This window comes from Melanotaenia boesemani, chromosome 1 (assembly GCF_017639745.1).
Source record: "Melanotaenia boesemani isolate fMelBoe1 chromosome 1, fMelBoe1.pri, whole genome shotgun sequence".
In the NCBI taxonomy this organism is placed as follows: domain Eukaryota; kingdom Metazoa; phylum Chordata; class Actinopteri; order Atheriniformes; family Melanotaeniidae; genus Melanotaenia; species Melanotaenia boesemani.
Window position 1 is genome coordinate 40,140,134 of NC_055682.1, and position 23,630 is coordinate 40,163,763.

Here is a 23,630-nt window from a genome sequence, read left to right on the forward strand (position 1 = left end):
AGGGGTTCCGCAGATTCCAACCTCTTATACAAAAATACAAAACAGTAATTAGAAAGTTCTTTAGAGATTCCCAAATAAAATATATATGAGTTCTGTTTATTTGATGTGTGCCATTTTTTAAGACCTTGGGACTCTGGATTTAAGGATTACTTGTCATTTTTAATGATATTTAAGGCCTTAATTTTGAAAAATCTCATTTAAGACTTTTTAAGGCTTTTTAAGGATCCGCGGATACCCTGTAAGAATGAATGTCTACATTATATAATTTTATGTAAAATGATATATGAATAATTTTCACTTTTTTAATGGAAGTAGTGACATGAATGAACATTTTCAAAAAATTATAAGGAATATGACTAATTTATTCTTTATGACGAGCACCTGTGGCCGGTAGCCGGCACGATGCCAAGGTGGATGGAGGAGGTCCTGCCAGATGCAGCGGGTTACAGGTTAAAGACTGGCATGAAACAAATCTTAAAGACTGGCATGAAACAAATCTGTTCAAAACTTCCCAAATGGCCAAAATGACACTATTTAGAAAGAAAGTGCGCAAATGGAATGCCAGTTCAATTTCCAACATGATAGCGTGAAGTATAGTGCAGTTATGGCGCCGTCCATTTGCCCTCCCCAAGGTTGTCCAGTGGCAATCCCTTCGCATCGGCAGACAGGGAGGGCAAGTGGACGAAGTGTGCTTATCATGCAGCATTCCTGCCGCAGATACCCAAATCTCACCCATCTGCGCTGGGCTGAGGGTGAAGTCTGGCTATTGTGCAGCAGCTGAGCTGTGCCTGGAGTACCAGGAGCACAAAGCGGTACTTAGCGCAATTCCCCCCTCCCTTTAAATCTTTCAAAGTTTCTTTCCGGAGTACCAGGGGCACGAAGGCCTGGGCCATTGCGGAGTTGTGGGAGAGAGTGAAGAGGGCTTAAGGGTGGGTGAGCGGGTTCAGCTGGAGAGCCAGGGGCTGCTGGGGGGTTAGGATGGCCGGTAGCTGGCAGGAGGCCAGGGTGGATGGAGGTCCTGCCAGATGCAGCGGGTTACAGGTTAAAGACTGGCATGAAACAAATCTCTAACTTCCCAGATGGCCAAAATCACCCTATTTAGAGAGAAAGTAGGGCTTCTGGACAAAGTTAACATTGCTGGCAGTGTAAATGGAAAAAATGACACTTTGCGGACAGGTAAGGGCCAGGAGCCCTCTCTCCAATGGGGTCAATGCAACAAAATGGCACTTTGTAGATAGGGAGGGCTAATGGACAAAGGAAGGGGATTGCTGAAAAAGTTTGTGTCCACCTGGTGTATTTGCGGACTACTGCAATTTTGGCAAAAATATAAAAAGACTTTTTAACTCAGTGAGTCAGTCTAACAGCTCCCGCAGACACGGAAGCCCATAAGCATGAGCATTTTGCTGCCATTTGGGGTCAGTATCAGAATTACGAGAAACAATCTGAGCTGTGGGCTGCTGTTGGTTATATGAGTGTTGCTGTCAATGCCTTAAGAGTGATCTGCCTAGAAAACCAAGCAACCCTGGGAGAAATGCACCCTTTTCGTCAGAATGGCCGAGCAGTCAAAGGCGCTGCATTCAAGGTGCAGTCTCTCCTGGAGGAGTGGGTTCGAATCCCACTTCTGACAACTGCAGCAAGCTTTGTCTTTAATTACTGGGTCATATTTAGGAATGCCTCACTTTTAGCTGTGAAACTCTGTCCTTTGTTTTCTTGGCTATCACAGAAACTTGCCTTTGCTGCTGTACGGTGTTGGTCAGGAGCCGCCTGGGATGAAAACCCAGCTGCTGTTTGATGACAAAATAGATATATTGCTGGTCACTTTGTAAGAATAACACTCAATCTATTAAATAATGTTAATTTGGTTGACTGTTTCATTTCCACTGTAAGTAGGAGATGGTGCTGGTTTGACTTTTTCAGGCATCTCTCGAGCGACTTTCAAGAAATACCCCCATGAACAAACGAAACAGAAACCTGACAGACATACTGCAACTTATTTATTTGTAGAACTTGGAGAAACATGTTAATGTTTTCATGCTGACAAAAACACTGTGGTCACCATGACAACCAGAGGTGGTAGAAACTTACTCTGTGATGACTAACAAAGTACACAGATATACAGTACTATTTAATTCAAACTCGTAGGATAAATCATGTTGTGACCGTCACTTCACATATGATACAGAGCAGCTGCAGATCAGTTTCTCTTTAGGGGGAAGTCGTCTGTCCATTACTAAAATTCATAACTTTACTAAACATTTACAAGCGCGGCTGCAAATCCCCCTCCCGTTTGCCAAAAGTTTGCAGATATGCAAAATATTGTTTTATTTCATCTCATAGGTATTCTTAAGCCTGGTACACACATAAAGATTATAGGGCTGTTTTTGTCCCGATTTTGCCTCTTGCCCACCAAGGCTGGCAAATGCCCGATTATCATGAGTCTTATAAGATTTTTCTGGACAATTATCATTTGGTCTGAGGTGTGTTACGAGCAGATTTGTCCCGATAATTGTCTCCGAAACGGGTCGTAGCCTAGAATTAGAAATATTGAACATGGTCTATATTTACGACCCGATATCTTTATATGTGTGAGGAAAGTCGACGACTTGTAAATTGTGACTGTGTGGATGGTGATGTGGGCCGGACTGTAGCCAGTCAGAGAGCGAGCTGGTTGGGGAACAAGGACGGATATAAAGTCTGTGTTCACGCCGTCTCCAGTCTGTTATTTTTCTTCAGTTCTGGCTTTTTCTGTTAACAATAGTCCCAAGACCACCATCATTCCCGCGTCCTATATATCCTCTTCCATGCTGTGTGTTGTGTTTTCCAGTTGCTATGTTTCTTCTTCTTCTTAATGGTTTTGCCGGTTGTTGTTATGGTTCTTTTTCTACAGTTTTGTTAGAACATGTTTGGTCACGCGAGATGTCCGGCTCAGAGGACTAGATTGTAGATCAGTTGCGGGACAGCATCATTATGTGTGTGTTGCTCTGTGATTAGATTATTGGCGCCGCCACACACAGTATGATCAAAATGGTTAAATGCCTGATTTTTTTATTTTCACATGTGAGGTCTCGACAAGATAAAAAAATCTCATAAGATTAAAAAAAATCCTTATGTGTGTACCAGGTTTTAGTGATACCTTTGTTGATGTACTTGAAAAATTTTCCACAAAATTTTTCCCACAAAATTTAGTATAATTATGTTTGTTTTTCTAATTGCCTGAATGACTGAAAGTTGCCCCACCCTCCTGGCACATTTAAGGTTTCTCTCCAGTGTGAATACGTTGGTGTTTTTTTAAAGCACCAGATTCATTAAAAGCTGCCCCACACAGATAACACCTGTACGGTTTCTCTCCAGTGTGAATACGCTGGTGTCTTTGTAAATGACCTGAATGACTGAAAGCTGCCCCACACTGATCACACTTGTACGGTTTCTCTCCAGTGTGACTACGTTGGTGTTTTTTTAAAGCACCAGACTCAGTAAAAGCTGCTCCACACTGCTCACACCTGTACGGTTTCTCTCCAGTGTGAATACGTTGGTGTTTTTTTAATGTGCCAGACTCAGTAAAAGCTGCTCCACACTGATCACACAAGTATAGTTTCTCTCCAGTGTGAATACGTTGGTGACTTTGTAAATGACTTGAGTGACCGAAAGCTGCCCCACACTGATCACACTTGTATGGTTTCTCTCCAGTGTGAATGCGTTGGTGACTTTTTAAACTATCCGACTGCCTAAAAGCGGCGCCACACTGATCACATCTATATGGTTTCTCTCCAGTGTGAATACGTTGGTGACTTTTTAAATGACTTGGATAACAGAAAGCTGCTCCACACTGATCGCAGGTGTATGGTTTCTCTCCAGTGTGAATACGTTGGTGTCTTTTTAAAGTATCAGACTGAATAAAAGCTGCTCCACACTGATCACAGGTGTATGGTTTCTCTCCAGTGTGACTTCTCCGACATCGCTTTGGTTGTGATGCACCGATGAAGACTTTCTTACTGTCTCGACCACCGTTATGTTTAGGTCTCCTTTGGTCTCCATGTGTCTGTAATGACCAGAATGAAAACATTTACAGTTTAGCCAAACTTTAAGTGTTATGGACATAAGTGTAAAAAACCAAATGTTTATAATCTGTGAGAAGTCATGCCGACTACATCCTACTTATCTGGACATGGCCAGACTGAACCCTCCTGATAAGAAGTCTCAGTATCTCCAAAATGAAATGTCAAATCTGAGGCCTGCTAAGACAGAAACCCTGACAACACATTCATGAGCTGTGTGTTTATAAAGGCTTCCTAAAATTAAGTTTTTCTTTTACAATTCAGTTTACATGAATTTTCCATTTATCATTTTTTAAACAGTTAGTGGAAGCACTCATTTTTAAGCTGTTTTTATGTGTATTCAGACAGGAGACACCTCTTCAATTGAGGTGATACATCAGTCGTCACTTAGATTTATGTTCTTGATGTCCATCATTATGGCCCAATCCCATTTCTCAATGTTACCCTTTCCCCTACCCCTTGCCCCTTAAAAATGGAGCTATAAGGGGGTAGGGCTGAAAGTCAACCCCTGCAAATGGGAACACCCCTTCAACAATCACATATGTCATCAAGTCACGGCTGGCTTTTACGTAAGCAGAGGGGACAAGCTGTTCCCAAAAATATTGATAAATCATGCTGTGGTGATTTCTTGTGGGCTACTGGCATCTTTTTTAAGGTTGGCTGCAGCTAAACGGAGGAATGTGAGAAAACGGAGACGTCTTCTACCCCTGGGAATGTTGGTGGATCATTTTATATATAGGAGTAGGCCTGTCATGATAAATTATTGCGATAAGCAATAAAAAATTGTGCAAAGCGATAATGTTGTCATTTTGAGACCATTTTCTACTAATATAATGACAATGCCATAATAATGCAAGTACTTCTTTTCAAAGATCAATAAGCTTTAATTTCTAAAGATCTTCGCCTATCACTGCGTGTCAGACTGATCTATGAGCAGTGAGTGAACCACTGAAAAGTAATGTGGCCCACTGGGAATCCTCCCAAACCTCTCGAATAGCCGCCATTGCTCTTGATGTGTATTTCAGCGTGAGAAATCAGAGGTTTAGCGTGAGAAGTCACTCAAATGCATAAGTCTCACAACCAGTGCATAAGAGTCGGTAGCCCTGTAAAACAAATGCTGCATACCGGTCCACACAGGTCAAGTGGTTCACCACAGTCTCGTGCTGCAACATGCTGCTGTCAAGTTGACACAAGAGAGATACGAGACCATTCAGTCAAGATACTTCATACAGAGACCTGTTGTCATACACAGTCTATGACAAAGTGAGATTGTGGCCGGCAAACTTGTCGCGCTCATATTTTTTTACCCTTATAGACTTATTGCTTATCACGACAGGCCTACGTAGGACGTAATTGTGTGTGCAGGCATACTGTTTGTCTTTGCCCTTTTTTTTTTTTGCCCTGCACCTCAAGAAAGCGTGACGTGTGTAGAAACATTTGTTTTCTCATATAGGAAGGGAAATTTTTCATACCCCTCCACTTGAAGTATACCCCCGAAAAATCTTCATTTGAAGGGGTATATAGCCCTACCACCTACCACTACCCCCCCCCCCCCCCCCCCCCCCCCCCGCCTTAAAAGAAATTGGGACACCCCTACCCTTACATGTGAACACGCAAAACGGAGGGGTAGGGCTAAGTGGTAGGGCCAAGGGGTGAAATGGGATTCAGCGTATATCAGCTGTGTTTTCAACCTCAAACATCTGGTAGGTACCACAAACTGATTCTTATTTACAGCTGGCTCACTGCAGACACAGCAGCAGGAGGTCATGTAATTCCTTGTTCCCTGGGCTGTTATTGTAGTCTGTGCTCAAAACCCAGAAGCTGCTTTAGTCTCAGTGAAGTGCCTAAAAGTGAGGATGCTGTCTGGACCAGTCCAGGTCACTGTATTGTAAAAAAGCTTTGACTCAATGAAGTCACAAGAACCTTAACAACATTGGTAAGTAGAGAAATATGGTGGTATTTATTTTTTTAGATTTCAGAGCAAATTTCTTTGTTTTCAAACTCAAGTATTGTACTGTTCTCTCTCCAAACTCTGTCCTCAGACTCAGAAAGTCCCGTTTCAGCAGACCCAACAACTGGCTGCAACAGTTCCACATCAACATGACAACCTAGGTTTCCCCATCATTACCATTACAACAAACAGAGCTCCCCGTCAGTTTTATCATCCCAAGAATACTTACAGAAACAATCGTATGCATATAAACTGTACCACTACCATACCTAGCCCCTTTAAATTCTAAATTAAGTAATCTACCATTTATTACCATGTCACAGTTTAAAAATATTATGTGGTTTTCTGCTTCTGGGTATCTATTAGGGGACAGAAGACAAGTATCAGACTGTGTTCAACAGGATTTTAAGCAAAGCTTATACCATAAATTGAAACAAAATGTCTCAGAAACCATATGTGACAAATATGTCATGTCAGGCTGTTATGGGTTAATAATTATTCTTCATTTGAACACCATGCTTTTTGTTTTTGCTTTATGCTGTTACAGTTTACAAACCACCGAAGATCCTTTCTGTTTTGTAGAAAACATCTCTGACTTTTTAGCTGATGTACACACAGACTGCAACAAAATTTTATTGGGTGATTTTAACATTCACACAGACAACAGTTCCGAACCTTTTCCGTAGGAGTTTTAAAATCTTTTAAAATGTCTACATTTTAAACAACACGTCAGACAGCCTACTCACAACAGAGGACACCCCCTGGATCTGGTCATAACCTATGGCCTGTCCACTTGTGTGTCCTCTGTTGTTGACCTGACCGTGTCAGTGAGAACTGTGAGGAAGCAATCTATAACTTCTGAAGTGGCTGCAAATTTTATTGACATTTTAGGTTAAACTCCTGCTCAGATTTTACTTGCATCATATGATTTTATTGTTGATCATTTTAACAGGAAACTGAAGTCAGCCATTGACGCTGCAGCTCCATTTAAGACAAAAACAATAAAATTGAAACCTACTGCTGTCAAGAAACAAAGATAACACAGACCTCAAAAGAAATTGCACGAGAGCTGAAAGACAATGGAGGCAAACTAAATTAGCCATTCACTTAGAATTTTTTAAGGAAAAGGTCAAACTCTACAAAACAATTTATCAGAGGAAACACTGGAGAGTTTTGTTCTGGTTGATGCAAAGGTACTTGCTTTAGTTTGCTCCCAACTAAACCCAACAACCTGCCTTTTAGATCCCATTACCACAATATTTTTAAAACATTTTATGGTTTCTTTGAGCGTGAGCTTTTAGACATAGTAAATTACTCTCTTCTGATGGGTGTCTTCCCATCTGCCTGTAAAACAGCAGTGGTAAGGCCCCTTCTGAAGAAGTCATTTAGACCCAACCATTCAAGATAACTACCGACTTGTTTCCAACTTATGGAGATCATAGAAAAGTTCTTTTTATTTAATTACGTGAGTGTTTGAATAAACAATATTTTAGAAAAATATCTATCTGGTTTCAGGACAAACCACAGCACCAAGAGGGCCCTTTTAAAGATTGCTAACAACCTCAGATTTAACTTAAGACTCGCAAAAACTTTCTGTGCTGATTCTACTGAATCTTAGTGCTGCCTTTGATTTGAGTAGATTGCCAGATTTTATTAGACAGACTGAGATATCTGGTGGGCCTCTCGTACTGTTCTTAACTGGTTGCATTCATGCTTTAAATATGTGCTTCAAGGACCCATAAAATCTAGTGTGGGGTTCCCCAAGGATTAATGTTTCCTCTTGGAAATCTTATCAGGAAACATGGCATTGATTTTTACAGCTATGCTGATGATATGCAGCTTTACATCGCAGTGTCTTCTGATGATCTGGAGACAGTTAATGTCTTTTTAAACTGTATTTCAGATATAAAGTTATGGATGGCAGAAAATTTCCTACAGCTTAACTAGGACAAAACTGAAGTTTTAATCATTGGTCCTGAAGACAAATTAAATTATTTCATTTTAAACCTTCTCTGTATCCCAGCAATGCATTTTTGTGCACTGTAGTACACATTTTTTTTCTGCTCATCTCTCATCTATACATGCCACTCTGCTAAGTCCTAGTGTCTCTGAGAGAGGGCAACCGTAGCTTTAAGATAACATCTCATGTGTGGGGGTGTGGCCTTGCCTACTTTCCTTTTTCTGTCTTTCCAAAATGGCTAGCATCTCAACAAGCACATTTTATGGAAGAAAGAAAGTTAAGCATGATATTTATATTTGAAATGTTTTTTAGTGTTTTATTTAGATTAATTTTCAAAAATGAACATCTAAAAGGTCATTTGAGTAAGTTTTCAGTAACAAACTTATTTAGTTTAATAGAAAAAATGACTAATTTATCAATGTATACTGTAGTACACGTCAGGACTTTATTCTTGTGTGTATTTCACATTTTTCTAGTGGACAGCTCTCTAACAAAGGCAGAAAGAATTCTTAACAGAAACATAAAGGAGATTCAGACTCAGATTTTTCAGACAATGAAAGCCTAGTGAGCAAGACAGGAGAGGGGGAGAACTCTGATGAGGATCTACACGAGGAGGACCAAGATGCTGAGCCAGATGTAGTGGACAAAGACACCAGGCCAGCTGAAGTGTGTCATTGTCCTATCTGGGCCAAAACAGACATGTAGGGATCTGAGACTTTTTATTTTGAGCAAAAAAGGGTAACACATAGAAATGTACACCAGTTAATTGATTTAACTTAAAATTCAGAAAATTTAATAAAAAATAAAACTAAAAATGTAAACGATCAAATATCCATCCATTTTTCTGCCGCTTATCTGGAGTTGGGTCACGGGGGCAGCTGCCTAAGCAGGGAAACCCAGACTTCCCTCTCCGCGGCCACATTCACCAGCTCATCTGGGGGGATCCCGAGACGTTCCCAGGCCAGCCGAGAGATGTAGTCCGTCCAGCGTGTCCTGGGTCTTCCCCGAGGCCTCTTTCCGGTGGGACGTGCCCGGAACACCTCACCAGGGAGGCGTCCAGGAGGCATCCTAACCAGATGCCCGAGCCACCTCATCTGGCTCCTTTAGATGTGGAGGAGCAGTGGCTCTACTCTGAGCCCCTCCCGGATTACCGAGCTTCTCACCCTATCTCTAAGGGAGAGCCCGTCCACCCTGCAGAGAAAACTCATTTCGGCCGCTTTTATTCGCGATCTTGTTCTTTCGGTCACTACCCACAGCTCATGACCATAGGTGAGGGTAGGAACGTAGATCGACCGGTAAATAGAGAGCTTTGCCTTTTGGCTCAGCTCCTTCTTCACCACGACAGACCGATTCAGAGTCCACATCACTGCAGATGCCGCACCGATCCGCCTGTCGATCTCCCACTCCATCCTTCCCTCACTCGTGAACAAGACCCCGAGATACGTGAACTCCTCCACTTGGGGCAGGACCTTATTGCAGACCCGGAGAGAGCACTCCACTCTTTTCCGGCTGAGGACCATGGTCTCGGACTTGGAGGTTCTGATTCTCATCCCAGCCGCTTCACACTCGGCTGCGAATCGCTCCAGTGAGAGCTGAAGATCACAGCCCGATGAAGCCAACAGAACCACATCATCCGCAAAGAGCAGAGACCCAATCCTGAGGCCACCGAACCGGATCCCCTCAACACCTCGGCTGCACCTAGAAATTCTGTCCATAAAGATTATGAACAGAATCGGTGACAAAGGGCAGCATTGGTGGATCAAAATAAATTATTTGATAAATGATCAAATAATTATCAGAAAATATGGTACAGTCCACATGCCTGAAATGGTTACAGGTCAAAAGCTTTTCAGGTAATGAATGTTTGGATGCAACAGCAAAACGTAGGTGAGGTGTGTGAATTGCCAAATGTTCCTCTGTGTCTCCAAAAAATCCCAGTGCTTTCTCCTCTATCGTAAATAGATGGTCTTTTGTGAAACAGAAAAGCCTGGTAAAATTAGTTGTTCCAAGACCAGTGGCCCATGGCTATTGAAAAGTCAGTGAGTTCTAAATTAATGCATCACCCATTTTTCTATGAAGCTTTTGTATAAATATGTTAAATGTTAATTGATATCGTCTTTACAAATATTTTAGTGAACATTTTAAATTCACAATCAGCTTTTGAACGTTGTTAATGTTTCTTACTCACAATCAGTTAAGTCCTGTTGTGCACTACAGTGCACGTGTTGTAAAATTTAAACAAAATGAGGTAAAAACAAAATAATTTTTGGAATGTGTTTTTTAGCGCCCCAATACTTGATTTATATAAAAGAAATTCAAATGAAAATACTTTTTTTCTCCCGGGTCTCAGGAGGGTATGTAAGAAATTTGGATGTTTATGCAGATTAGTATGGAGGTGTAATATAGCAGTTCAAAAAGTGTGTGTTTAATCGCCACGTGCTCCGCACACTTTGCAAACACCCTGATGACCGACTACCACCACACCACACACTCCATGCGCCAGGAGAGCACCACAATCTGCTACCTGGTCTTTGGGAACACTGCTCAGATAACGTGTTGATGTTAAAACCAACAAAAAAATATTGGATCCATTTTAAGCCGTAACATGACTCAGGAATTCCTACAGTGACATAGATTCAGCTTGTTCAGCTGTTCGTGTTCCCGTGACAGCCATGACGTTATCGGCATAATACCAGAGTAGTAAAAATACTCCATCTGCTCCTCACTGGAGCAAGATGCCTCCATCTACACCTGCCCAAGACAATTTTGAAACATGTCATATTTTTCAAATATCAGGCCCGCGGTATTAACGTTAGCTGCTAATGTGAGAGCCTGCGGCTTTAGTGTTAGCTGCTAATGTGAGCAACAGTACCCTGCAAAATAGTTTACAGGAGAACATAATCAACACTGGTGAACAAAAACATCTGAGTCTGACATTATCTCGCCATGAGAATTTGTACAGAGGCAACACAGGAAACCAGTTGTGTGTATATACTAAGATCATGCAGAGTCAAGCGAGAGTAAGACCACGTCACTGCAAAAAGAAGACATATAAAAAGAAGTTTTATGAATTGATATTGGATTTAATAAATTTGAACCAATTCAAATTAATAAATTGATTTTTTTAAACTCAGGCCTATTACTGAATGTGTATCCCAGTCCATAATTGCCATCTGGGATCTGGCTACTGGTGGTGAAAACAGCCACTGTTAAAGGGACTAATGTCGGTTCAGCTTTAATGAAACATTTTAACAATGAAGTACAGAAGTGTGATTGACACAGAAGTGTGGGAACCAGAAGTGTGACTGACTTTGAGTTTGATGCTAGACGCAACGAACTGCGGCAATAACAAATGCTGGCAAATGCTTTTAAAAAACATTAGGAATGTGCAGAGGAAAGCCAAAAAGCCAACGTAAGAACGTTTTAGAATTTATTGTCCTGGATTAGCAGCCCCTGTCTTTTGTGGAAAACATTCACTATTTCCAGAGATAGTTTTTTACAGAAATTCTCGACCTTAGTTTATTTACTCAATAATTTAAGAAGTTCTGTGGCAGTCATAGTTTTTATGTGTTAATAAAACATGAATTCTTATGAATAAATAAATATTAAGGCTGTCAAAACTAACATGTTAATGACGGTAACTAATTTATGCAATTAATGCATTAACATATAAATATACATACATATATATTTATATATATATATATATATATATATATATATATATATATATATATATATTTTAAATGGAAGCGAAAGCGAGGAAAGGAGGAGAGTGAGGCGTGTGTTTTTAAGAAGTGTACCTTCTATAGACACGTTCTTTGTCAAATCGAGGGAGGAAAATAAGGATGAAGTAAAAGAGGAAGATGTGGAAGTTAAGCCAGCGGGTCGGGATCTGGAGGAGGCTACATTTAGCCCTACAACCGAACTTGAGGCTAGCTGTAGCAACAGTGACGCCGACTCACAGTGGATTTATCGGGTCTGTGACCCGGCTTTGTGGGGGACAGTCAATAAAAATGCTCGTGCTGTCCTTATTGATTGCGGAGCTGCTACCTTTCACAGAGCAAACAAATATCCCGCTTCAACCTGTGATGGGGCTTGGGCGATAAAGTGCACTCCTTCATAAATTGTCTAATGCGTTGACATCTTCCAAATGGGGTAAAAGTCTCTCGAGACTGGATCACCTATTCACCATCTACAGGTAGACCTGTCGCGATATGCAATAAGTCAGTTAATTGCACGGTAAGAAAAAATGAGCACGATGAGTTTGCCAGCTCCGATAATTTTTGCTTTTATTTATTTCTTTTCCTTCATTCTTACTTTACCATAGACTGTGTACGACAAGAAGTGTCAATATGGAGTATCCCAACTGAACGCTCTTGTTTCTTGCGGAGTGATCGCTCTCGTGTCATACTTGACAGCAGCATGTTGCAGCACTTGACCGTGGTGAAACACTTAACCTGTGCGGGAAGGTACGCCGCGTTTGTTTTACAGGGCTGCCAAAGCTCACGCATCGGCCGTGAGATTCACGCATTTGAGTGACTTCTCACGCTAAACCTCCAATTTCTCACGCCGAAATACACAACAAGAGCAATGCCGGCTAATCGGGAGGTACGGTGGACTGCATTACTCTTGAGCCGGAGTCCCAGTGAAACAAATAAATAAATCAGTGGTAACGGGCCTGTGATATGATCTATCTGAAAAGAATAAACAGTAGTTATGTGTGGATCAATAGTGAAATATCTATTCATCCTATACCAGCATTTATATAACTAAACTTTCAGGATATGTAGGAACTACTTCTTCTTCTGCTTGCCATAGGCATGTTTGAAAAAGACGCAGCGTCGCAGCAGCGGTTCATCCACTGCTCAGTGATCAGTCCGACACGCAGTGATGAGTGGAGATATTTCAGCTCCACAAACAGCAACGATGCACAGTTTGATGTGTGTGTGAAGCCAACAAACTTCATTAAACATCAGAGAATCCACTATAACACACAAGCAGAGGTGATGAGGCAAAAGAGGAGAGGAGAAGGACAGGTGCTGCTAGGGAGGAGACAGATGTTACTCCGAGTCCTTTGATGCTGCAGGCAGGTACTACCAGGTACTATCAGGGAGAAAACGTAGAGCTGGTGGATCCTGTATGTGGAACAATGTTACTGCTTGTGGGGAAGTGATTTACGTCTGCTTGCTGCTAGATTTAAGTTTTTGTGTTGATGTTTAAACAACAGGAGTTCCCTACAATATTAAAACTAAGGCTTCCTGTTTTGTTCAGATGTGCAGTAATAAGAAGAGCTGTCAGCCACATTGCTGACAGCTGAGTTTATTCTGGATCTATCTGTTGAACCTGAAAAAAGACTTTCATGATCATTAGGTTATGCCTACAGAGACTGAGGGCAGGGGCGTTGCTAGACATAGGGCTCTACAGGGGCCCAGGCCCCACATTACTCAGATTTTGTTATCATTATTATCCATCCATCCATCCATTTTCTTCCGCTTATCCGGAGTCGGGTCGCAGGGGCAGCTGCCTAAGCAGGGAAGCCCAGACTTCCCTCTCCCCGGCCACATTCACTAGCTCATCCGAAGGGATCCCGAGGCGTTCCCAGGCCAGCCGAGAGATGTAGTCTGTCCAGCGTGTCCTGGGTCTGCCCCGGGGCCTCTTTCCGGTGGGACATGCCCGGAACACCTCACCAGGGAGGCGTCCAGGAGGCATCCTAACCAGATGCCCGAGCCACCTCATCTGGCTCCTCTCGATGTGGAGGAGCAGCGGCTCTACTCTGAGCCCCTCCTGGATCAAGGAGCTTCTCACCCTATCTCTAAGGGAGAGCCCGGCCACCCTGCAGAGAAAACTCATTTCAGCCGCTTGTATTCGAGATCTCGTTCTTTCGGTCATTACCCACAGCTCATGACCATAGGTGAGGGTAGGAACGTAGATCGACCGGTAAATCGAGAGCTTTGCCTTTTGGCTCAGCTCTCTCTATTATATCTATATCTATAATATTATTATTATTATTATTATTATAAAGACCTGCTACGTTTATGAAATGAGCAGCATTATGTTCCATCTGCTTCCCTTTGCTAACCCGACTGTTACTGCTGCTTATTATTATTATAATATTATTATTATTATTATTATTATTAATAACAACAACAATAATAATATTTTAATAGATTTTATAAAAGAATCCTCTTTTTTTGTAAGTTGTCAAACAAAAGTGAAACATACAAATAGAGAATTTATAATTAATCAAATGTTTAAATTCATATGGATTTAAGTTAGAAAAAAACTTTCAAGTGAATAACAGATTATATCTCTTACATGAATTTGGAGGTTTGCTTTAAAAATCCAGCATAATAAGTCATAATCAGACTTTACTAATATTTATTTATTTCTGCAGTAAGACATTATTATACATGATAGTTGGGGATTTGCTCCTACAAATATGTTTTAAAAAATTTTGCTTCAAACAAAAGAAAGTGAAAATATCAGAGGACTTAACCCAGCAGGTGAAGGAGGCGAGAGCAAAGCTGTGGCCGCTGGTCGAGGAGGCGAGAAAGCAGAACAAAAGAGCAGGTTTAAGTGGTCCCTTCGCCATCATTGCTGGTAAGAGGATCTCTGCCGAGAACATGAAGTATCTGCCTGGTTATATAAGTTTACCTAGAAAGTTTTATTTTATTAAGGCAGTTATATAATTTGTATAATATAATTTGTTTATTTCCCTTTGCCCATTTTTGTTCTAAACTGGCAAGAAGGTATTTTTATTTAATTATTATCAGTAGTTTAAAAAAATGATTTCATATATCTTTTTTTTTTGTTTGTTTTTTGTTTTTTTTCCAGAGGACAGCCTCCCACTTGTTCAGACACCTTTAAGAGGGTTAGGGTTAGGGGTTAGGGTTATTTATCTATTAATGTCCTAACCAAAAAGTAAATATATTACTGGATTCTGTTTTATAGTTTACATGGGTCAGTTTCTAAAATGTTCACTTAAGACAAACTATTTTTGGTTTGTAAATTCAAGTTTTGCACTTTTTTTCTGCACAGTTAGGCTTTTGGTTTAACTTCTATTTCTACTTTTACAGTAGTACTGTTCATCTGTGTTTCGTTTACGTATGCCTGATATTCGTTTGTCATGTTTTTCTCTAAATGTACGGGGAGTATGAGATTTAATTAAAAAAAAAAAGCTTTATTTTTATTTATTTTATTTTATGGTGAGCTCATATATTCAGAGGTTTCTGATATTGGTAGATGGATTCTGTCCATTATTAAACATGGAGAGAACATATTTATTTTGGTGAATGTTTATGGCTTTAATGCTAGGAATTCTAACATTACACTCTTTGTCTAACAAAATTCTCCAAGAAAAGAACAAATTTTCCTCAGCATTTGTGATTGTGGGTGGTGACTTTAATGAGGCTCCAAATTTATGTACAGACAGATTCCCTGCAAGAGGTAATCAGGATAATTTTAACCCTGTTATATATGATTTCTGTGGTAAGTTTTCAATATTAGGCGCTTTGAGAGGTTTACACCCTTTGGAAACAAACCTCTTTACCTGGTTTAAAGCAGACCTGTCACAAAAGTCTCGTATAGGTTTCGGGCTTATCTCTGATAATTTGGCTCCCTGAGTCCAAACATGTAATATTACTGCTGCTGCCTTAACTTATCATGCTGGAATAGATATATCTTTATCAAATTTAAGCTCTATTCACCGCAACAAACCTGGATACTGGTAATTAAACTCTTCCTTTCTACAGCAATCAGCTTATCATTTGGCTATTAAACAAATTATTACTAAATTTAATTCAGTTTCTGACATTACGCCTGTACAAAAATGGGAGTTTTTTAAATATGAATGTCAACGTTTCTCAATGCGTTACGGAAAGCAACAATTAAGTGATCAGAATAAGGCTTACGCTGATAAATTAAAAGAGCTAAATGATTTTTTAAAAAATACCTGCTCCAAGTAATGAAGATAAGCTGAAATTGCACTTATTAAAGGAACCTGGAACTTTTTTTCCAGAAAAAAGCAAGGGGAGCTTTCATAAGGTCTCAGGCCAGACGGCTGGAACAAGGAGAAAAAAAATCATCCTACTTTTTTAATCTGGAAAAAAAACGTGGAGAGGCAAGAAAAATATCAGCTTTATGTATTGATAACTGTCTGTCTGAAAACATAAAGGGCATTTCTTCATTTGTATCTAAATTTTATCAGAAGCTATACACGTCCTCATTTGACCCTCAGGCTTGTCTTGTTTTTTTTTTTTTAAAGACTTTCCCCACTCATTCCTAAAATTTCTAGGGAGAGTTATGAGCTTTGTGAAGGTCCAATCCCTCTAGAAGAATTGCAAAAACTGTAACGAAAATGCCAGCTAATAAAAGTCCCGGTCCAAATGGACTGTCTTATGAATTTTATATAACGTTTTGGGAAGATTTAAAACAAATGTTATTAGAAGCTTTTGTTGATTGTGCCCAAAACAAGGAACTGACTGTCTCTATGAAGCAATGTTTAATATGTTTAATTCCTAAACCTGGTAAGGATCTTCTCTATCTGGATAACTGGTGTCCTATAACATTGCTAAATTCAGACTACAAAATACTTGCAGCACTGTACGCTAACAAATTAACATTCTGCTTAGAGGAAAGTTATCTCTCTAACGCAGTCGGGTTTGATAAAAGGTCGGCACATCTCCAATAATATTCAGGTTGTCCTAGATATTTCAGATTATGGAGATCTAGTTGATAAAAAGTCACTGATCTTGTTTTTGGACTTTTACAAAGCTTTTGACACTGTGGAATTTATTTATTTTTGAAGCCTTGCAATATTTTGGGTTCAAAGAAAATTTCAGGAACTTCGTAAGTACACTCTATAAAAATATTAATAGCTGTGTATCCCTGGCTTATGGTACCTCTCCTCGTTTTGATATAAATTGTGGGATAAGACAAGGGTGCCCAACTTCACCCTTTTTATTTCTAATAGCTGCTGAACTTCTCAATCTGTTTATTATTAATTGTGTGAATGTAGATGGTATCAATATAGGTGAGAATGCTCTAACCATCAGTCACCTGTTTGTTTCTTAAAAATTAACTTCAAGTCCCTGTTGTTATAAAGGCTTTAGATGTGTTCGCCAGAGCTTCTGGTCTCACAATTAATAAGAAAAAATGTGAAATAATGACCACACATGATTCTAACCTTGTCTTGATAGATGATATAAAGGTTAAAAAAAGAGGTTAAATACTCAAGTATCACATTGAGCAAAACTGCTAGTGAGATGATATCTCAAAACTTTATGCCAAAAATTGAAAAGTCAAAATCTATCTTTAACTGTTGGTTACAGAGAGAAGGTTTATCTAGATTAGTGTACCCAACTTTATCTTTACGGTGGTGTGGTGGTTAGAACCGCAGCCTCACCGCAAGAAGGTCGCCTTGGCTGGGGGGAGGTTCAAACCTGGGGGGCGGTGGCCTTTCTGTGTGGACTTTGCGTGTTCTCCCCGTGTATGCGTGGGTTCTCCGGCATCCTCCCACCGTCCAAAGACATGCATGATAGGTTTATTCTAAATTCTCCCTAGGAGAGTGTGCGTGTGAATGGTTGTTTCTCTCTCTGTGTTGGCCCTGCGACAGACTGGTGACTTGTCCAGGTGTACCTGCCTCTCACCTGTTAAAATGCAGGGATAGGCTCCAGCTCACCCGCGACCCGTAATGGAATAAGCGGTCAAGATAATGAATGAACTTTACCTTTATGTGGATCGCAAAACCCGTGCAGCTATTGATCCACTCTTATATAAATTCATTTATATATATTTATATATATGGAAACACACAACTGAGTATATAAAAAGGAAAACACTTATCCGGCGGTATGCAGAGGGTGGTCTTAATGTATTAGATTTTCAAAACTATGGTATACTCAAAATGAATTGGTTAAAACATTGTCTAGCACATAATAATACACCATGGTTTTTCATTCCCAATTTTTTGTTTAACAAATGTGGTGGTTTAAAGTTCTTGCTGTCATGTAACTTTGTCTCAAGCAAACTACCTGTCAAGCTTTCCAGTTTTCATAAACAAGCCTTGGACACATGGAAACCTGCTTTCAAACACAACTTCTCTCCTCACACATGTATCTTATGGAACAACCAACATGTCTTATTTTTTAAAGACCGGTATGACCAAAGTGTCATGTTTGTTTTTGATCTTTTGAATGATAACGGGGACCTAGCTACCTATGAAGAATTAACCCAACGAAAAGGATTAGACATTTCTCGCTCTGTGCACTCCAGATTACTCAAAAGCATACCTACTAGTCTATTGTCTCTCATTACAGCACGTGCTCTGTACACACCTTTCTCAGGAATAACTCCTGCTCTAAGGCTTGGAGGAAAGATTCTTGAGGAACGCTCTTGTAACAGCGCTTATATTATATCAGTCTTTACTTCTCTTAATAGTCAGTATCCAAACTCATTTCTTCATTGGAGAGCAATATTCCCTGACATCAGTAAATATGCCGGGACTGAATTTAATACATGTTAAATCCCCAATAAAATTAAAGAAATACACATTAAAATATAGATATTATCCTTGTAATTAATTCATTAACAAATTTAGGCCTGATGTGTCCCCTTTGTGTTCCTTTTGCAAAACAGAGACTGAGTCTTTCTCTCACTTGTTTTATAGATTCTACTAAGCTTTGGATTCAGATATCTTTACTGATTTGGGAATCTCATGGGGCTCTGACAACTATAACTGAAAATATGGTCTTATTCTTAAATGTTGAATGTAACAATAAGGAAGTTAATGATTTAATAAAGTTACTGTGTCTGTTGGGTAAATTTCACATCCATAAAGTTAGATTTTTTCAGACTACACCAAATACATCTTTGTTTTATGTGGAACTTAAATCTTTGTATAACTCTGTAAAATTTATAAAAACAAGAAAGAGCTCAAGACATCAGGTCTTATGAAGAATGTTGTGGTTAATATTACTAGATAAGTACTGACACATTGTATTGTTCAGTTAATATTTAGTTATTTTGTTCAAGATTTACTTTATATGATCATTTTTACTTACTCCCTGTACTCCTATGTTGTCTCATGTCTGCAAGATGTCATATTGCTTGTATTGTATAATGTCATGTTTATTTGTAAAATGTCTCCAACGTGATAATAAAGATTGTTATAAAAAAAAACTCTTGAATGCTCGGAACACGAGACAACTCGAACACACCATATGCCACGTTTTTGTGTAAAAGTAACGTGATATATTATCTCCGTTCCTCTGTACTGCAGACGTAGTTCCTACGTTGGGTTCTGACTGGGAGGAAACGCGGATACTTTGCAGTTTTAACGAGGAAAAACACGAAAACACAAACTTGTACTACTTTCTTTTTCACCTCTGATAGAAACCCAGAACAAAAGGATTGAGACTCGCAGCCTCGAGACTCGTCCTCGTGTCTTTAGTGTCTTCAACACTGACCTGCCGCCCTGTGGTATCAGAGGATGATCCAGCTTTGTTCCTGTTGGTGGGGTTCTGGTCCTGGTTCTGCTCCTCCATTCTGGTTCTTGTCTGAAGGTCCAGCAGCTCTCCGCTCCGTCTGTAGCCGTTAAACTAAAACAAAGGCTGTGTCCGAATGTGCACCCTACTCCCTGACCCCTCGTTCACGGCATAGGGCTGCACTACATAGTACACTACGTAGTGCACTCATTCTCTTAGCGATTCGGACACGAAGCTCCCTATTTTTCCTTCACCGGAAACCACGTGACTACCGCCGTCACCACGGCAACAATAACCCGCCTGACGCAGTATTCTTCATCGGAGAAATGGCGCAAGTTTTAAATATCTTATTGATGCTAATTCAGCTTTTAATCGTCAAACAACGGCATAGAACACAGAGACATGTGATGAGGAGAAAACAGATGAGGAAAATGGCACTTGTTGCGTTAGGAAGACACCACGTAAGTAAAAAGTTTTTTTTTGTATCCTGTTTATCACAATCAGACAACGCCATCTTCTGGGCAAAGTTAATGTACTTTTGGTCCTCATCTCAAATTAAAAGCTGCTGTTACAGCTAGTTTTATGGGAGATCAGTCTCCTTTCTCTACCAAGAACAGGCCTCAACTCCAGCTTATATCACATCTTAGTTATACATGTTATAAATTGTATGTAACTGGAGTTAAACTAAGAATAAATTGAGACACTAAATAAAATGACTTTTTACATAGAATGAACTTTATTGGTTAAAAGAACACCACATTGGAAATGAACCAACAGAAAAACATGCTTAACAACAAACAACACTGAGCTCCTTCAAACATTGAATTTTAAGTAGCTACATTACTTGGAGAGTTGTTTTCTTTTTTTTTCCTTTTTCGTTTTAGTCTTTTGTTTTATTTTTTTCCTTAAGTGTTTCACACAAACTCACAAAGTTTTATTTCTTTTAGGGACCACCACTTTACTGCCAGGTGAATAAAAACGTCCCCCTCCAGACCATGTATTTTGATGGTCACTCTGACCTCCGCCCTGACTTCCGCCTGAACCGAGACACCATCTCTGGTCTGATTGGGCAGCTTTGGGCCACAGATCACCATGGCTGGGGGAAACACCTGGACACGCTGGTGTTTCTCTTCTGGCTGGCAAGCGGCACATCATACCGTGTTGTGGCCCGGGCCTTTGACATGCCCAAGGCCACGGTCTGCGACGTTGTCCACAGGGTTGCGGAGACCATACTGGCTCTGCGCAGAAGGGTCATCAACTTTTCCTCTTTGGATGGACTGGCAGAGGTTTCAGCTGGTTTCCAGAAGCTTGGTGGATCTGCAGCATTTAGGAAGGTGGTGGGAAGCATTGATGGCTGCCACGTCAGGATCAAGCCCCCTGGTGAGAATGTGGAATGTTATTTTAACAGGAAGCTTTTTCATTACATTCAGTTCCAGGCAGTGTGCGACCATAGAGGCAGATTTCTGGACATTTTTGTTGGATATCCAGGATCAGTACATGATTCCCGTGTACTAAAAAACAGCCCCTTGTACACCCAACATCTTTACCCACCGAACGGCTTCATCATCATCGGCGATGGTTGATATCCGTGCCTGTCACAACCCATCACCCTCCTTACTCCTTACAGGGAGCCTGTAAGGAGTCCCGTTGAAGCCCGGTATAATCGACACCACTCCAGGGCACGAGCTGTAATAGAGAGAGCATTTGGTGTTTTGGAAAGCAGGTGGAGGGCCATATTTTTTAAGGCTTTAGAGGTCAAACCAACCTTTGCTGTTAAAGTGATAGCCTGCTGCACCATACTGCACAACATCTGCCTGAACCATGGAGACATCCTCGAACCAGCTGAAGTCCAAGAGCCAGAAGAAGATGCTGTCCACCACCAGGAGGACCAGGGTCAACAGGGCGGCGAGCCACTGCAGGCAGCAATGGCAGCTGTGTTGTCTGCCCCGATGTTTAGAGATCAGGCTCTTTTGGATCATGATTATTAAACATTTTTCTTTGTTTTATTCCGTTTTCTTGTTTTGTTCTGAAGTCAAACAGCAAATTAAATATGTAAAAAACATTTCAAAAGACACAAGTGTAAATAGTTTTAGTAGAATAAGTGTGTCCCTATAAATATGCCTTTAAAAATGTAACTATAATTGAAATATCCCCTGTTATAAGTTATGTATAAGTTTATTGTTTGAGTTTCTATTTTTATTTTAAATAAAAAGAACTCATCATTAAATGTTCCAACATTTTATTTAATTTTCTCAATTATTTTTTCTAATAGAGACAACAATCTCTCCTGCCTTTCCTCCTCCTTTTTCTCCCTTTCCTCTTCTCTCTTTTCTCTCTCTTCCTCTCTCTTCTCTGCCTTCTCCAGAAAATGGAGAAGACTCTCGAGCCTCGGCCGCTTGGCAGGGGTGCTGCTCTCGCCCTCATCTTCCTCATCATGTGGTACTGAGACAGAGGAGGGTGCCACAGACGTGGAAGGGCTCTCCTCCCAGGATGAAGCAATAAGGCAGGGAGGCCGTACAGACGGTTTGCTGCCTATCGCCTCATCCATCAGGGAGAACCACTTCCATGATGCAGCAGTGGGCTCCTCCGTCTCAGTGCCAGTTCCTGTGGGTGGTTTCCTGAGCTCCTTCAAACATGGAATTTTAAGTAACTGTAACATGGTATTTACATTGTACTGTATATACCGATCACATTTGAAACTACAAAAGTCACAAACCTTGTAGGTTTTTTTTAGGTTTTCCCACTTTTTGGCTGCCCGGGCAGGGCTGACCTCCCGGCTCAGCCCCATTTTCTGCAGCACAGCCCTTAAACCACACACCACACACAGTATTAAATAATAGCAGCAGCAATAGTACTTACATTAAATTAAAATAATAAGCTTACTCCCAGCCGGCAGCCGAAGCAAACCTCCTCCCATTAAAGAGGTGGTCCTCCGCCACACGGAGGGGGACTAGCCTCTCCACGTCTTCATCCGTCCCTAAAAAGACAAAAAACGGCATATATCATATACTACAACATAACCTAAACATGTACCCAACTTATTTTCTGATAGCAGTTAATTAATAATTAGTGTTAGAAGATGTCATGAACATCGCTGAGCAAATGCACGAAAAGCTAACAGAAGATGAATGCGATCGTTGACTATCCTTATCCTTTATTTACATATATATATGTACGTGGTCACAATGACCAAAAACCTTCACATCACAAGTTGTTTTTTATTTCAATGCATTAACAACACTCCGTTATTGAATATGATTTATAGGTCATTTCGCGCCGCTCGTTTTTTTCGCCTCCTTGCGCCATGTTGAGCTTCTGCCCGCAATGCATTGTGGACTATATTAGCCCGTCTAGTGACCATCGATGCTCACTACTTTTCAAGATGCATTGTGGGTAATTTTGAGTGCCCTACTTTTTTCGTTCTGGACATTCGGACACCCCTACAAAATGGCGTGTTCCCTATATAGGGCACTATGCAGGGAGTAGGGTGCACATTCGGACACAGCCAAAGCCTCGATCTGGACCGTGTAGCGCATGCGCGACCTGTTTTGACACTATGCTGTATTCGGGTACGCAAGAAAAATGATTTTTTAAATAAAAACCCTTTAAGTTCAGTAGAATCCAGAAGTTCTAAATCTAAAACACGGCGGCATTAATGAACAAAGACAAGAGACACAGAACATGCGTAATACATAATTTATGTATAATATCAACATGACTGAACAGAGGATGCGTTTGTCATGTGTATTTCGTACCAGTCGTTCTAAAATCCCGTGGTTCCGTTGCTCCATGAATGCAGCAGCTTGGAGCTGATCCCGTTCTCCACTTCGTTCTCCAGTTGGCGCTGACCGTGGAGCTGCAGATGTTGGGAGGAGTTGGCTTCAGCAGGGGCGTCTCCAGCTTTTGAGGACACCCTGGGCTTAGCCTGGACCAGATGTAACTAAATTAGGGGCACATGATATATATATATATATATATATATATATATATATATATATATATATATATATATATATATATATATATATATATATATATATCAAGTTGCAGCATTCAAGCCCGCCCCACCAGGTTCAGGGACAGCTTCATACCGCAGGCCATAAAACGTCTAAATGCTGTCAGCAGCAACGCCACCTTTAAATAATAGCATCTTCTTAATAATTATTATATATTTTACT

The 23,630-nt window shown here is 40.5% G+C and overlaps 2 protein-coding genes across 2 annotated transcripts; both read right to left on the minus strand.

Annotated features, from left to right (window-relative positions):
- Positions 1 to 1,991: 1,991 nt before the first annotated feature.
- LOC121639497 (zinc finger protein 135-like) lies at positions 1,992 to 19,819 on the minus strand. The gene is made up of 2 exons (XM_041984781.1): positions 19,435 to 19,819; positions 1,992 to 4,039 (listed from the first exon to the last, which is right to left on the minus strand). Exons 1-2 carry the CDS (start codon positions 19,510 to 19,512, stop codon positions 3,251 to 3,253), a joined length of 867 nt encoding a protein of 288 aa, XP_041840715.1. The 5' UTR covers positions 19,513 to 19,819; the 3' UTR covers positions 1,992 to 3,250.
- Positions 19,820 to 21,469: 1,650 nt separating this feature from the next.
- On the minus strand, positions 21,470 to 22,988 carry LOC121652269. Its single transcript, XM_042004998.1, has 4 exons — positions 22,946 to 22,988; positions 22,336 to 22,429; positions 22,169 to 22,256; positions 21,470 to 22,078 (listed from the first exon to the last, which is right to left on the minus strand). Exons 1-4 carry the CDS (start codon positions 22,986 to 22,988, stop codon positions 21,692 to 21,694), a joined length of 612 nt encoding a protein of 203 aa, XP_041860932.1. The 3' UTR covers positions 21,470 to 21,691.
- Positions 22,989 to 23,630: the final 642 nt, after the last annotated feature.